The 15,165-nt window shown below is 40.6% G+C and overlaps 1 protein-coding gene across 8 annotated transcripts in view; it reads left to right on the top strand.

Moving 5' to 3' along the window:
- The window catches only part of TNRC6B (trinucleotide repeat containing adaptor 6B), a 130,960-nt gene that overhangs the window by 73,111 nt on the left and 42,684 nt on the right, over positions 1 to 15,165 (top strand). For all 8 annotated transcript variants that reach the window (XM_087968290.1, XM_026694839.2, XM_087968288.1 and 5 more), the window contains 2 exons: positions 4,833 to 7,157; positions 8,875 to 9,030. In XM_087968290.1, coding sequence (XP_087824416.1) covers positions 4,833 to 7,157; positions 8,875 to 9,030 — 2,481 coding nt within the window. The remainder of the gene's footprint in view (positions 1 to 4,832; positions 7,158 to 8,874; positions 9,031 to 15,165) is intronic.

Below are 15,165 nucleotides of genomic sequence, written 5' to 3'. Positions count from 1 at the left end.
GCAAGGCAGGGGGGATGGAGCTGCCCACGCATCCCACACCGGCTTACCTCAGGGCCCCGCAGACAGGCCCCAACAATGGCCTCATCTCATGGCGGCAGCTCCTACATCCCCGTCCAGCAAGACACCGTGTGGCCGCCGGCCCACTTCTGTGGGCTCTTGTTGAACAGGGATGCCAAAGCTGACACCACTAGGCTGTGGGGGCCCTGAGGTAAGCTAGTGCAAGGCATGTGGGGCAGCTCCACTCCCACCTCACAGCGGCAACACTCAAAAAAAGTAACACCCGCCCCCGAAAATAAGCCCTAGTGCTTATTTCGGAGCCCAAAAGAAAATAAGACTGGCTTTTATTTTCAGGGAAACACGATATATTCTGCAAATATATTAACCTTGGCAACTTCTGTCCCAATTTTGAACCATTGAATTGCTCCATATTCTGTTCTGTTGTTTCCTTGGTCATCATACAACAGGTAGCTGAGTAACCTGGCATTTCCTTGTTTTAAAAGGGTACGCCATACAATAATTTAAAGAACAGGCCATAGTCCACATAATCAGTAACTCTAGTATAATCAAGAAAACAAATGATTGCTATCTTTTTGAAACTCGATATGTGTAATTATTTCTTGCTTTTAAAATTATAAAAACTCCCTCACCTTTCTCATTATCTGTCAGATGTTAGCAATGTAACCTTGGGTACCTGTGCTTCTTCTGAGTCAGATTGTACGTCTGTCATTTCTTGTTCAATGTATTATTTAATTTTGGATTTTATGGTTTTACTACCATGTGAGATACATACAATAAATGATTGATTCTAAACATAGAAACACTGGAAAGTGATCAGTGTTAAACTGGGGAATGACCTCAAAACAGCCTGTAAAATGGAATACATTATGTACATTTATTATAAATTATTTAATTTTTTCTCATTCTGACAAGTCCAAAAGATGAATCCAGAAGGGTGATAGAGGAGTGGGGGCTTTAGAATATAGACCTAAGGCCTGTGTAGTTTGGTTTACTATAAAGGCCTGCAAAGGGGATTGCATCTTCTTTAGTTTGGTGGCAGCACTGATAGCATATGAATACTATAACAACTTAATCTGGTATTAAAATAACAATTTATTACAGCATCAGCATTGGAGAAGGTAGTAGGAAATTCAAATATAAAACTTTTCAGTTCAGACCATAATTTTATGACCTGAAATTTCTATCTTGACAGCGTAGGCAGCCACTAATAGCTTGTATGGTGCAATTTGTAAAGCAGTCTGTCATAGCTGTAGCAAGTTTTTTTTTGTCAATTGCTTACAAGATAATAGGTATAAGTAAAAACATAGTTATGAATACATGGATACATATAAGAAAAATAAAAATACATAAAAGAAACAATAAATAAATAAATAAATAAGTTGCTTAAAGGAGCAAAGGCTTCCTGGCATTAAACACAAAGTGGTAGCAACTAATGTATCCAGTACATATTTGGGTTGGGTCTACTTCTTTTCACATCAACATCTTGTACCAGTATCGGCATGAACTGAAGCCACCGAGTGTTAAATTTTTGGGAAACCAAACGTCTTAAAGCATTATGACATTGTATCCAGAATGAGTTCTGCAAGAGGCTGGTTTTACTATATACTGACCACTGGAGTGTTAATTTATGTTTTTATTAACAGGGTAATGTACAGGTTCCCAATGGAGTATTTTGAGTGATTGCTGCCACAGAATTAAGAGTATGCATCCCACATGCAGAGTTTAGTTCTTATGAGTTATTTTGATAGTATGCTAAGAATTATGTTTGGCTATCTGTATTCTTAATGAACAAATGATAAAAACATGCTGAATACATATAGTTCTTCATGCTCTGATTTATATTGATGGATTATACAACAATATTGATTTATGTATTCGTTAAATTTATCTACTGCCTATCTCGCCATGAGGCAGTTTACAACAGCGGTCCCCAACCTTGCTGGCTTTGTGGACCAATGCAGGTGGGGGAGAGGGGATGGTTCTGTGCGAGTGTTGGGTAAGCCGTTAGCACAAATGGGTGCACGCTATTGCATCACTTGTGCAGTCCTGGGTTTGGGGACCCCTGGCTTAGAATAAAAAAATGAAAGGTGTGTAAACAGAACAGAAATAAAATAATAAAACAGTAAATAAACAAATGATAAAGCAACACAATGAGAATAATACATCCAAATGGTAACCAAAAAGATTGGAGGGGAGGGAAGAGTAAGCAATGTTCAAGAACTCTACATTTTTTGGTAGATACATTTTTGTGTCTAAAAATGTCCTCGAAGAGAACAGTACTTTATCAATCTCCTTTGTTTTCTTCTGTGCATGAAAGCTTATTTCTTGTCAAAGTTTCTCTATTGGTGTTTCATTTTTATAGATGTGAGCCCTGAGTAAACTAACCAAAGCTAAACAATGCTGTTTTGCTGCCTTTTTTGCTCATATTACCTGCATTGTCAGGTATTCAGAAGTCAAGCTTATCACAAAAAGATTTTTGTGCCTCCAATAATTTCTTCCACAATAAGTCTATACTACTTCATACACAGCAGCTCCAATGATCCAGAAAGCTGTGCTTTAGACAGTCTGCTGCTCTTGAGTAGTAACTGTGATGAGCCTGAAGCCTACTGTGACTGTAAATTTAAAATCCTGGTCAGTATCTTCAACATTTCTAATATAGAGCTTGAAATCTTAGGATTGTCTGATCAATCACCAGCTGGATATCATGCTTACAAATATTAAAAGTCTTCAAAGCACTCTGACCAGGTCTGAGGAGAAGCAGGTCTAAAGTGACACTGGTAATTGGACTTTGTCAGTTTTATCAGAACTGATAGATTATTTTGCAGTATCAAACCATACCTGCCTCAGTCTAAAATATTTATTTTCAAGCTCCATTCCACACTCCACTTCTTTGCTCACCAATTTCAACAAACTGCAGTGAGTCTTTTTAGCATATGAAAGTACAATTGGGAATCCATTTCTGAGGGAATTTACCATTCTCTACAATGCCATCCATCTCTCTCCCAGTTATTAGTATCATGACTTTGTCTTAAGACTCTTCTGTGGATGAAGAAGAGAAGCGGGAAGAAAGTTTATCAAAATGCCAACTTTTTGCTGCCAGGTCTCAGCAAGATGTATGTGGTACCAGGATTTAGCAAAGACATTGAGACAACAGCTTTATCATTCCCATCCAAAATAACAGTAGTTTGACCAAGATCATCTTCCTAGTTGTGAAGCATTCATGCATCTAAGGAAGAAAAAAGTGAATGCTATGTCTGGCAGTGGTAATCTGTAAAAGAAAAGCCAAATCAGATCATGGCCATTCATACTCCAGCAAATGCAGAAGGTCCCTGGACCTAACAGTAGTGTCATTTATAAAGATCTTATGACAATTTCTACTAAGAGTTTCTTTGCTGCTAGACAGCTTCCTAGACTTGGTTCATATTTGGATTAGCTTTTTTTGCTGATAACGGAGCCTTCCCATTATGGTCATAAGTTTTGATAGTCAAAAGGGGATCATCCTTGTGACAGATTTGATTTTTGACCTTTTTTGAAGCTGTTCAAAAAAATCACCATAGTCCTTAAACATATCCATGATCATTAAGCAAATTCATTGCTTTCTATGGGACATTTTGCCAGAAGCTGGAAGTAAATGCAGAGTTTGGGCAAGAGGGATGTAAATCACTGTCATGTGACCAATTATAACTCGAGGACCACCTATGTAGCATTCTTCCATTCCCTCACTTCAGCTTCCTTTCAAATAATTTCATGAGTTTTATTTTGAATTCTGTTCATTTTGTTGAAGGTTATTTTTTTTAGTTTCATTTTTCAAACAGTTTTTTAAAATTTCCATAAACATTGCTCTGCATAGTCTGTTGATTTTTCCTTGTTTTCTTTATTCCTTGCAACAATCTTTTTCTTTGTCTAAATCTTACACAATTACTTTCTCTCAGGTATTGCAGCAATGATTATCTTATCTACATTTTCTCCATCTAAGCCTCTTACCTTCCCCATTCCACTAAGCAATCTTTTTCATTAATCATATTAATGTTCCATCTCACATTTCTGTGGTATTCTCTGATTTACTATTTCAAGCAGCTTCATTTAAATTGTCTAGCAACAAAAATTTTCTCCTTGGTCATGTTCATTCAACAATTTACATAATTTTACCCCAAACCTTGCTTACCTGGTTCTTTTGTTATCATAATTCATTGAAATATAACATATACTTATTACCAACCTATAGATATATATTTTCATAAATACCACCAATAACCGATATAGCACTGTTTCATACTTTATGAAAAACACTTTATACTGTTTATTATTAATCTGCATCTTTATTTCCCTCCAGATGTTCATGTCCACAAAATTACACCATTCCAATCATTGGTTCATTTGCTATCATTTTATTTTTATGATACAATTTGCAATCTTTAATATATATTTACATTTCATATTTCTAAACCACCCATATCCCTCAGAGGGGGGCTTTGTGGTATATACAATTTAATATGATCAATAAATAAAAACCTAATATGCCACGTGAGCCCAAAGATACTATCCTCCACCAACCCATTGTGGATTTAGTTAATTTGGGCTTTCACATAACACTTTCTAGCAATATAGAGAAGTGTAGACTAGATTACTAGTTGTAGCAGTACCTACACTAGATGCAGAATACTTTTACAGTCTGCATCCAACCAACTAGGAAGTAAAGGCAGTGAAGAATGTCTTTCACAGGATTGTGAAATATTCAAACTTTCAGCAAACATGTACATGTTACTTAAGGTCTTACATGGATTTATGAATAATTTGGTCTATTGCCTTTTTAGATTCAACAACTGGAGGTGCTGCTGCTTCAAATTATGCAAATTCCACTTGGGGTCCTGGAGTGTCCTCCAACAGCACCAATGTCAACCCTACTCACGTCTGGGACAAGGTGATTGTAGACGGGTCTGACATGGAAGAGTGGCCTTGTATTGCTAGCAAAGATACTGAGTCTTCTTCCGAAAACTCCACAGACAACAACAGTGCCTCAAACTCCAGCTCAGAGAAGAGCACTCTGCTGGGAAGCATCAGTAGCAACAAAGGAAAAGGAAACCAGTGCCAGTCTGGAAGCTCTGGTAATGAATGTAATCTTGGGGCTTGGAAATCCGACCCCAAGGCTAAACCTGTTCAATCTTCCAGTCCTTCAGCAGAGAGTAATGGTAGTCTAGCAAGCTGGAGAAACTTGAGTGGGCAGGATAGAATTGGCCCCAATCCTGGCTTTAACAATTTTAACCCAAATAGCAACCCATCTGCTTGGCCAGCACTAATTCAGGAGGGCAATTCAAGGAAAGGGACTTCAGAAACTGATAATGATGGTTCAAATGCACAGATTAATACAACAGGTCAGACTTCTAGGGAACAGCAGTCAAAGATGGAAAATGCGGGTGTTAATTTTGTCTCTGGCAGAGAACATGCTCAAATCCACAACACTGATGGACCAAAAAACGGAAATGCTATATCCTTGAACTTAAGTTCACCAACCCCAGTAGAGAATAAGGGAATGTCCTTTGAAATGGGCTTTGGGAACCCCTCCAGGAGCACTGATACCCCTTCACAAAGTACTGGAGAGAGAAAAACTGGGAACATTGGGTCTTGGGGTACAGCTAGGGGGCCTTCTGGAATGGACAGTGCTTCTAATCAAAGTAATTCTGGAAATCATGGGAACAATGGGAAGGATAGGGAAGACTCATGGAAGGGAGCTTCTGTTCAAAAATCGAATGGGTCAAGAAATGAATCTTGGGATAATAGTAATAGATCTACGGGTGATGGGTCTTGGACCGTTGGCCCTCAACACTCTGGTGAAAGTAAATGGAATGAAGGGAACAAAATGACATCAGGGATGTCTCAGGGAGAATGGAAACAGCCGTCTGGGTCTGATGAACTGAAGATTGGTGAATGGAATGGTCCAAACCAACCAAATTCTAGCACTGGAGCATGGGACAATCAAAGGGGCCACCTGCTTCCTGAAAACCAAGGTAATTCCCAGGCTCCCTGTTGGGGACGATCTAGTTCCGCAGGAAGTGAGATTGGAGGTCAAAGCACTGGAAGCAACCATAAAGCAGGAAGCAGTGATAGTCACAATTCTGGACGCCGATCATACAGGCCTACACATCCTGATTGTCAGGCAGTTTTGCAAACTTTATTAAGCAGGACTGATTTAGACCCCCGAGTGCTTTCAAATACTGGTTGGGGTCAAATTCAAATCAAGCAAGATACTGTTTGGGACATAGAAGAAATGCCAAGAGCTGAAGGAAAGTCTGATAAAGGTACTGAGGGGTGGGAGAGTTCTACCATACAGACAAAGAACTCAGGGGGCTGGGGAGATGCACCCAGCCAAAGCAATCCAATCAAGTCTGGATGGGGTGAGCTTTCAGCTTCAACAGAATGGAAAGAGCCCAAAAACACTGGAGGATGGAATGATTACAAAAGCAATTGTTCTAACTGGGGAGGGGGAAGACCAGATGAAAAAGCCACAGCATCTTGGAATGAGAATTCCAACAAAGACCCAGGATGGAATGGGCGGCCACCTAATCAGGGATGGTCTTCTGGGAAGAATGGCTGGAGAGAAGAAGTTGACCAAACAAAAAATGGCAATTGGGAAACTTCAGGAAATAAGTCAATATCAGGTTGGTGTGAAGCTGGCCAGAATGAGATTGGCACTTGGGGTAATAATGCAAATTCAAACTCTTCTTCTAAAGCAGGGTGGGATAATAGTAAAAGAACTCCAGCATGGAATGATACTGGTAGACAACCCAGTTCCTGGAATAATCCACAACAGCACCATCAGCAGTCAGAGGCACCCAGTTCCTGGGACCCACCACCACCTCCACAACCACAGCCTCCAGGTAATGGAAGGCTACCCAATTCTAACTGGAACAGTGGGCCACAGTCAACTGTCTCAAAGGATGAAGAACCCAGTGGCTGGGAAGAACCATCCCCCCAGTCAATTTGTCGTAAAATGGATATTGATGATGGCACCTCAGCTTGGGGAGACCCCAATAGTTACAATTATAAGAATGTGAATCTGTGGGACAAGAACTCACAAAGTGGACAAGCTTCACGAGAACAGAACCACCCTCCCCCAAGGCCTAGCAAAGTAACAGCCTCAGGTAATTGTTTTTAACTATTTTCATGGTGATGCAAACAGTTTACCTAACCCTAAATTTAGATCTACAATAATTTTCAAATCTGTTTTGTAGTTTGTCATATATCTAATGTGTCCTTGAAATACAGACTGTAAACCTTGAATACAGTAGTCTTATATAACATATTATGAAATGCTTACTGTTTATAAGCAATTTTATTCTTGTGTTTGATGTGTCAGGAAGGGGAATTCTGAACTGCCTTTAACTTAAAAAAAGAATAGAATGAACCAGACTGCCAGAACCTCATTCACATTGGCCAAAGAATCAGATTCCTGTGAGGTTCCTATTACTAAGACATTCATAATGTATAGTTAATGTGAATAAAATTCATAAAGCATTTATTTCCAGAAACGATGAGCTCCTTGTTACAATTTCTGCCAAGGGGAATACAGGAGTAGCAGAAGATAGATTTCCCGATAGATCAGGACTGGCAGGATCCTTGGCACCTATTCTCTCCAGGATTGCACACCTTTTTGTTGTTAGATAGTTTTTTAAATATAATATTCTACAAATTATTGGATATTTAAATTTTTCTGATTACTTCTCATTAAGGAGAAGGGAGTATGAACATACAAATGATAGATTTCCAATGCTCTATCCAACAGATTGGTTATTTTAAGGCTAAATGTTCTATCAGATTAACATGTATATATATACCGGTATAATATAGATTGGGTGCTTGTAAATATTCATAACAGTAATAGTAATTATTTTGTTATAGACTCTGATATTAATAACTTTATCTGTGGAGAATCTTTGAGCAACATATGTGACTCCAATTAATTATGTTGCTTTTCCAAGCATCAGAAGGAGAAGTTAAAAAGCATATTACATTCAACTTAGATGTACCCAAGCTCTTAAGTGCTTCTCCTGCCTTGTATTGTTATATTTGTTTGTGGCAGACAATGGAGGAACAGTTTGTGTCAGACAATGGAGGAAAATATGCTATATTTTTGCCAATATATAGATTTATACTATCATAATCATGTTTTTCTGAGCAAATTGTGGATAACATAGGTTATACATGATCATAGTATAATATATTCCACATATATTAACATTTTTCTGATCTCATTCAGATAATTTTTATTTGAAGTCCTCCTTTGTTACACTCGATTTGTGATTATATTGAATTATATTGTCTGTAAAATCAAACTCTACTTTTAATGTAATGACAAACTGTTACTTGATTTAGCACAATAATGTAGGATTTAAAATAGATATTAAAACTGATGTATGATAAAGTAGAATCAGCTGTGTAGAAAGAGAAAGCTTTACAGGTAATCCTCAACTTATTACCACAACTGAGCCCCAAATTTCCATTGCTAAGCAAGATAGTTAGGTGAGTTTGCCCCATTTTATGAGCTTTCTTGCCACAATTGTTAAGGGAATAACTGCAGTTTTTAAGTTAGTAACACAGTTGTCAAGTGAATTTGCTTCCTCGGTGAATTTGCTTGACAGAACGTCGCAAAAGGGGATCACATGGCCCCAAATGCTGCAATGGTCATAAGTTTGAAAGCAGTCATAAGTCACTTTTTAGTGCTGTTTTAACTTCGAACAGTCACTAAATGAATGGTTGTAAGTCAAGGCCTACCTATATTTTGAGATTATGTTGTTTTGGATATTAGAAAAGCACTTTAGTGAATAAATAGCCTAGAATGAAAATTATTTCTGTATTTAGTCTGGAACAAAAGCACACACCCTGCACCAGATAATGGTACCGCTGCTTGGGGTGAACCAAATGAAGCCAGTCCTGGTTGGGGTGAAGTAGAGGAAGCAGGGACTTCTACCACGTGGGGAAATGGATCCTCCAGTGCATCAAATGCCATAAAACCTAGTAAGTACTTCTTGTTTCCTCTTTTAAAACATCAACAATGTATATTTTGAATTTTTTTTAATTAAAACTAATTGTTGAAAACTCTAAAAGAATATAGTTCATAGAAAAAAATATAGTTTTATAAAAAGAAACAGAATTGTTTTCAGCAGGAATCTACAAGGGAATACTTGGTAAGTCAATCTCTCACTACCACTCCAAATCCAGAATTACACCTCAGGAGAATTTCTACAAAACAATATTTCAGTTTCCTAACTCTGAGCTAAAAGCATTCAATTACTACACATCACTGAGAGATCAAGTAGGACCAGGAGTGATACCCACGTTTATCCATGTCTTGGCATCTACCAGGGTATCATTGCCATTGTAGCATTAATCCCAGGCAAGAACTCTGAAAAGGATCCAGACAAATCATCTTTCTCTAGGGTCCTCTGAAGTTAAATCCACATTCACCTTCTTTGGTTGTCTAAAGAAGCCAAATTCAGGGAAGGCTCTTCAATAAGGATAAACTAATGCTTCTTTAAAGGCAGTATCTGGTTGAAGAAATATTAATCAGTTCCTGAACCCAGGAATTCACCACTATTGCTTCCCATAGACCACCCAAAAGAACTAAAAGGTGCATGGATCTAAACTATCTCAGGTAACTAGTGCTAGAGAGCACTTTATCCATTCTATTAGATTCGACAAGCCAAATGAGTTCTAGGTCAGTGGTCACCAACCAGTGGACCACAGCCACCTGGTGGGCCGCAAGAAAATTTTGGTGGTCCACAGAGAAATGTCACCCCCAGAGCACCCCCCCAAAGCAATTAATCCAGGCTGCGCAGGAACACAAGGCTGTACTGCCCACGTGGCCTGCCCTCCCCACCCACTCACTCCTTACCTGGCAAACTTGCCTGCTAAGTTGCTGTTTTTCCTTTTTCTGGCCATCAGCTGTTCTGCTGTGCCAGGAGATTTAGATTAGCTAGGAAGCAGGAAATCGTTGGATTTCTTGCTTTCTAGCTAATCTTTAGATCTTCGGCTCTGCTTTTAAGCAGAGCTGAACCTGCCTTAGGACTGAAGCAGTGCAAACTCAGCTAGCCGATGGCAGAAACACATATCTCTAAGTGAATCTGTGATTCTGTGAGCAACTCAATCTGCCTGCCTTGCCTGATTTTGCTCTTTTTTTATAAAAAAAAATCAATATTTACATACATCGTGTGTTGTGAGTTAACTTTGTGAGTTTGCTTGCTAGCAAATTTTATGGGTTTGCTTGCAAGCAAATTTTATGTGGCAGGCTCAGGTAGCCGATCTCACAGATCTCTGAATGAATCTGGTTCTGTGAGCAATTCAATCTGCTTTGCCTGATTTTGGGTAAAAGTTGCTCATTTTTTATAAAAAAATCAATATTTATATAAATATAATATTTACATACAAGCTATGCCCAGCCAGTCACATGACCACCAAGCCACACCCACAAATTAGGCCACACCCATTGAACCGGTTAAGAAATTTGAATCCCACCCCTGCCTTTTTGTGTGTGTGTGTGAGAAAGGGAGGGAGGGAGGTTCGATCAGATATCTCTCTCTCCCTCTCCTTCTCTCTCTCTCCTGCCACCGTCAGTCAAAATTCATATTAGTGGTCTCTGGGATTTAAAATTATGAGTTTGGTGGTCCCTGAGGTCCAAAAGGTTGGCGACCCCTGTTCTAGATGTCAGTACAAGTGCTGTCTCATCGCTTTTCCTGCATATAAGAAACCAATACTTTGCTCAAATTGAGTGATTGTTAGTAAAATATTATCCAGAAGTGTCATAGCATCCTGGTGTTAATTGTTCTTATTCATCTTAGGTGATCTTAAACAAGGCTGCAGGACAATAGTGCTGATACAGTAGGGATGAAAAATATGGGTGTTTAACAACAGCAGCAGCTTGTGTGCTGTGCAGTAGCTTGATCAAGTTTACTTTTCATCTTCCTCTACCAGTGTTCTGAACCTTGTCCAAATTGGGTTTTCTCTAGATGCATGGACTTCAACTTTCAGAATTGTCAGCAGCAGCTGTCTTGACTTAGAAGTTCTGGGGATTGGAATCCATACATTTGAGAGTATGCAAGTTGCAAAAGGCTGGTCAATAAACCCTTTGTCTTGGATCCATATATTTTACTATGAAGTGCAGTATTGTTCTAATCCATACCCTTTTCCAATAAGACAAACAATAACCAAAAGGAACAGAAACCTTTTAATGAGTCTTAGGAATCCCCAGTTAAAAGGCTGCTGCAAACTAATTAACTTTGATAAACACAAACCTTGTGAGAAACTTCCAAGAATCACAGATAAGAAATATTTCACAACACAAGAGTCTTCAAATACCAACTTAAGATATTGTATGAGGCTGAGTTTCGAAACGTCTTTGCTTCCTGCCAAGAACGTTAGCTTCACAGCTGGCTTTTATCTTCTTGAAGGAGGGGCCATTACTTGCAGCCTTACTCCCGAGTCACCCGTGCTGTTGCAGCTGCTCTTTCCTGTGAGCAATCCTGCGCGCACGCGCACTTGGCACAGGCTCCTTGGGAATCTCTTCATCGCTCCTGCCAGCCCCCACAATCTCTGAAGGCAGCAATCTACTCCCTAGTGGTCCTGGTCCCTCATCTGAGTCCTTGCTCTCCTCAGCCGTCCGCACCTGCTACTGGCTAACCACAACAAGTATGGAGCTAAATAGTACACTTAAACATGCTTATACAAACTTAACTGGATGGCACATGAAGTTTTTGTGGGGTTGACAGGGACACTCTAAATAGAGCAATCTTGAGTGTTTATATAGGCAACCAAGAATTTAATTTTAGAGCAGATTTTAGAGTTAATAGTATTTAGTCTCTGATGTAAACATGCAGATGAACAAACTGGAAAGTGGGAGCAGGAGGGAGAATGAACACTTTAACAATCAAGGACATTGAACTATCAGATAAAACTGGAGTCTGTTGCTAATTGTATGTGCTAATATTTGCTAATAGTATTCTTAGGCTTGTAGTATCCAGAGTAAACACATAGATACAGTATGTTTAAACGACTTTCTTATTAAGAATATTATGCCTCACAAGCTGCTGCTGTTTGTATAAGAGAAAATAGGAATCCAAAGTCATAAATAAATATACAGGAAACAAATTAAGTTATCTCACTTTTTCCAGCTGGGAGATGGGGGAAATAAATAAGAAATGTATGGATTTGCGGTGTGAGAAGAGGTCCTTGGATTACTAGTTTTGCTGGATCCAAAGAAGTGCTTGGGGACATTTTTTGAGCCTTTTCCTGGATAAATTGAAAGAATAAACTTGTACAAGACCAGGTCTTTGGGGGGGAGCAGGATGATTTGTTGTTGAATTTTGGCAGCATAATCCCAGAAGGAACCTCTAAAGCAGGGGTCCCCAACCACCGGTCCGCGGACCGGTACCGGTCCGTGGAACAAGTCCTACCGGGCCGCTGGTTTGCTGGGCGCTGCCATCTTTTTTTGATGAAAAAGTGCTTCCGGTGAGGTCACCGGAAGCACTTTTTCATCAAAAAAAGATGCCGGCGCCCAGCTGATGCCGGTACGGGCCGCGGCATAAAAAAGGCTGGGGATCACTGCTCTAAAGAATGCATAAAAATGTGGCTTCTTGGGGGACTCAAAAATGTGCTGTTTTGCATTTCAAATGAATGAAAACAATTCTTACTTATTTCCATGGTACTCTTTCTACCAAGATATAGATTGGGATTGATTTTAATCTCAAAAACAACTCATTGCCATAGTTTCTCTGTTACCAAACAAATCTGTGGCAAATATTTTAAAAATTGTTACTTCTCTTTTTTTTAATTTGCTATTTTTAAGTATATTAAATAATTAATCCTTTATTATCAGTATTATTCTAATGTGTATTGTTATTTTGTATTAATATTTGTATCTTTTTTATCATATCTACAAAAAAATATCACAGTAAACTGTTTGAGGAGTTCTTAAAACAGAAATTTAGGAGGCCGAAGGTCGGGTGTCAAGCCCACAAAAGCTTGAGCTCTTGCCTGCACAAACAGGATGGTTATTAGGAGCCTGTCTTTCTCTGTGCTCTTTTGGTCTAGGCATCCGACAACTCCCCCCTTTGGCCTCCACACAAGAGGACTCCCCGAGGCTAAGCTCCAGGTTACTCCTACCGCTTCCAAGCAGAGAAGGGTCCCTTCCTCCAGGCCTCAAAGTCTCTCCCCAGAGCGTGCGTGTGCTGGTCTCTCTCCATGGGGCAAGGGCATCTCCCAAGGAGGTACCCACCCACCAGCAGGGAGCCCAGGCTGGAGGAAGGGCTCCGGGTTCCTGGCTGTAGCACTATGCCCCACCCTTAGCAGAGCAGAGCTCCGAGAGGGACGAGAAAACTGATGACAACGACGTGGCCCCATTCCGTGTCTCTGAATTGGATGGCGAGCGCAGACTTACCCACTCTGCCCTCTCCCACCACCACCAACTGGTACTTTTCCTGCTCTGGGCCATCCCTACAGCCCGTGGCCATCAAAGAAGAGCCCAGGCCAGGCAAGCTGGAAGGTGCGGGAGCGCCCCACAAATGCAAGTAGCGCGGCGCTCCTGCATCTTCCAGCCATCTCCACCGCTTCAGCCCGCTTGTGCCACCAGCTGCCTCTTGCTGCAACAGCACCATTACCTCGTCGTAGCCAGCGAGGGCTGCGCTGCTTTTTGTAGGTTTGCACTTGGCCGAAGGGTGGGAGCCAGCGGGTGGGTGGGCCATGTGGGCGGCGCAGGCTTGTGTTCCCACACAGCCTGGATTAATTGCTTTGGGGGGGTGTTCTGGGGGTGACATTTCTCTGCGGACCACCAAAATTTCCTCATGGACCATCCACAGAGAAATATCACCCCCAGAGCAACCCCCCAAAGCAATTAATCCAGGCTACATGGGAACACAAGGCTGCACCACCCACATGGCCCATGGGAACCCTACCCGCCAACTCACCCTTTACCTGGCAAGCTTGCTAATTGAATGTGAGACTTGTTAAGTGTGCATGAAGTGTTGCAGGGTGGGGAAGCCCATGGGGGGGGGGTCCCTGGTGATGGAACAAGCCATCTACTTAAGACCACCCAAGGCCTCCCCAACCCACTGAAATACCTCATGCTCTCCACAATTGCTTCCGCCACCCACCCAACCTGCCGTGCCAGGTCACTTACCTTGTGAAGATCTAGCAAACAGTCTCCTTCTCAGCTGAGTGTGCTCCTTTGCAGTTCCGTTCAGGCCTCCATGGGCCTCCCCCAGCCGGTCAAAATGGCCTTCTGACGCTCCATTCGTGCCTTCTCCGGCCTGTTATAGGCTGAAATGGAGCTGAGATGCAGATCCAATGCTCCGGGCCTCCCAGGGCCTATTACAGACTGAAATGGAGCTTCCGGGGGCCATTTTGAGACCCAATTAGAACTGCAGAGGAGCGCCGGCTGAGAGGCTGGAGAGGAGACTGCTTGCTAAATCTTCACAAGGTAAGTGACCCAGTCTGGCAGGTTGGGGGGGGGGAAGCAATTGTGGAGAGCATGAGGCCTGAGGGGAGAATCTGCCCCTCGGAAGCTCCATTTTGTCCAGCAACATTCATGACAAATTTTGCAGAGCCTCTGCAGTTTTTCATAAGGGTGAACAACTGCAGTGGTGCTGCAAGATTCATATTTTCAGGACTTGTTCACAAACACTAGAGGTCATTTATTGTGTAACTTTGAATGTTCATTAAGGGAACGCTCGTAACCTGGGGATTACTTGTAGTTTATTTCTAGAACTATATTCAGTGTAATATCTGAACACAGATATATTCTTTGGTTTATGAGTTACCAATCTCTGAAAAAAAATTAGGACCGAAAGGAGCCCTAATGACTATCATTTTAGCAGCATAAAGAACTTCATTTGTTCATGCATGCTAATTTAGCATGTCCGTGTCCCACCTATGAAACAATCTAATAAAAATTTCCTTATTTGGGGCCAAGAACAGTAGCATTGATTGATTCCCATTTTTCTATTTTTATCTTGGTCATTGATCTGTTAGAACCCATTTTGTAGGACATTTTAAGACTAATTAAATAAATATTTGTTCCATACTAATAATATAAAATGTTAAAATGAGGCCTTTATATAAATCTGATATATACTAGTAATTCTAAAATTATTATATATTAGT

Source organism: Notechis scutatus, chromosome 6, assembly GCF_049901735.1.
Source record: "Notechis scutatus isolate UNSWTSFEM ecotype Mainland chromosome 6, rNotScu1.2, whole genome shotgun sequence".
In the NCBI taxonomy this organism is placed as follows: domain Eukaryota; kingdom Metazoa; phylum Chordata; class Lepidosauria; order Squamata; family Elapidae; genus Notechis; species Notechis scutatus.
Note: the sequence above shows the minus strand (reverse complement) of the source record. Positions and strands in the feature narration are given on the sequence as shown.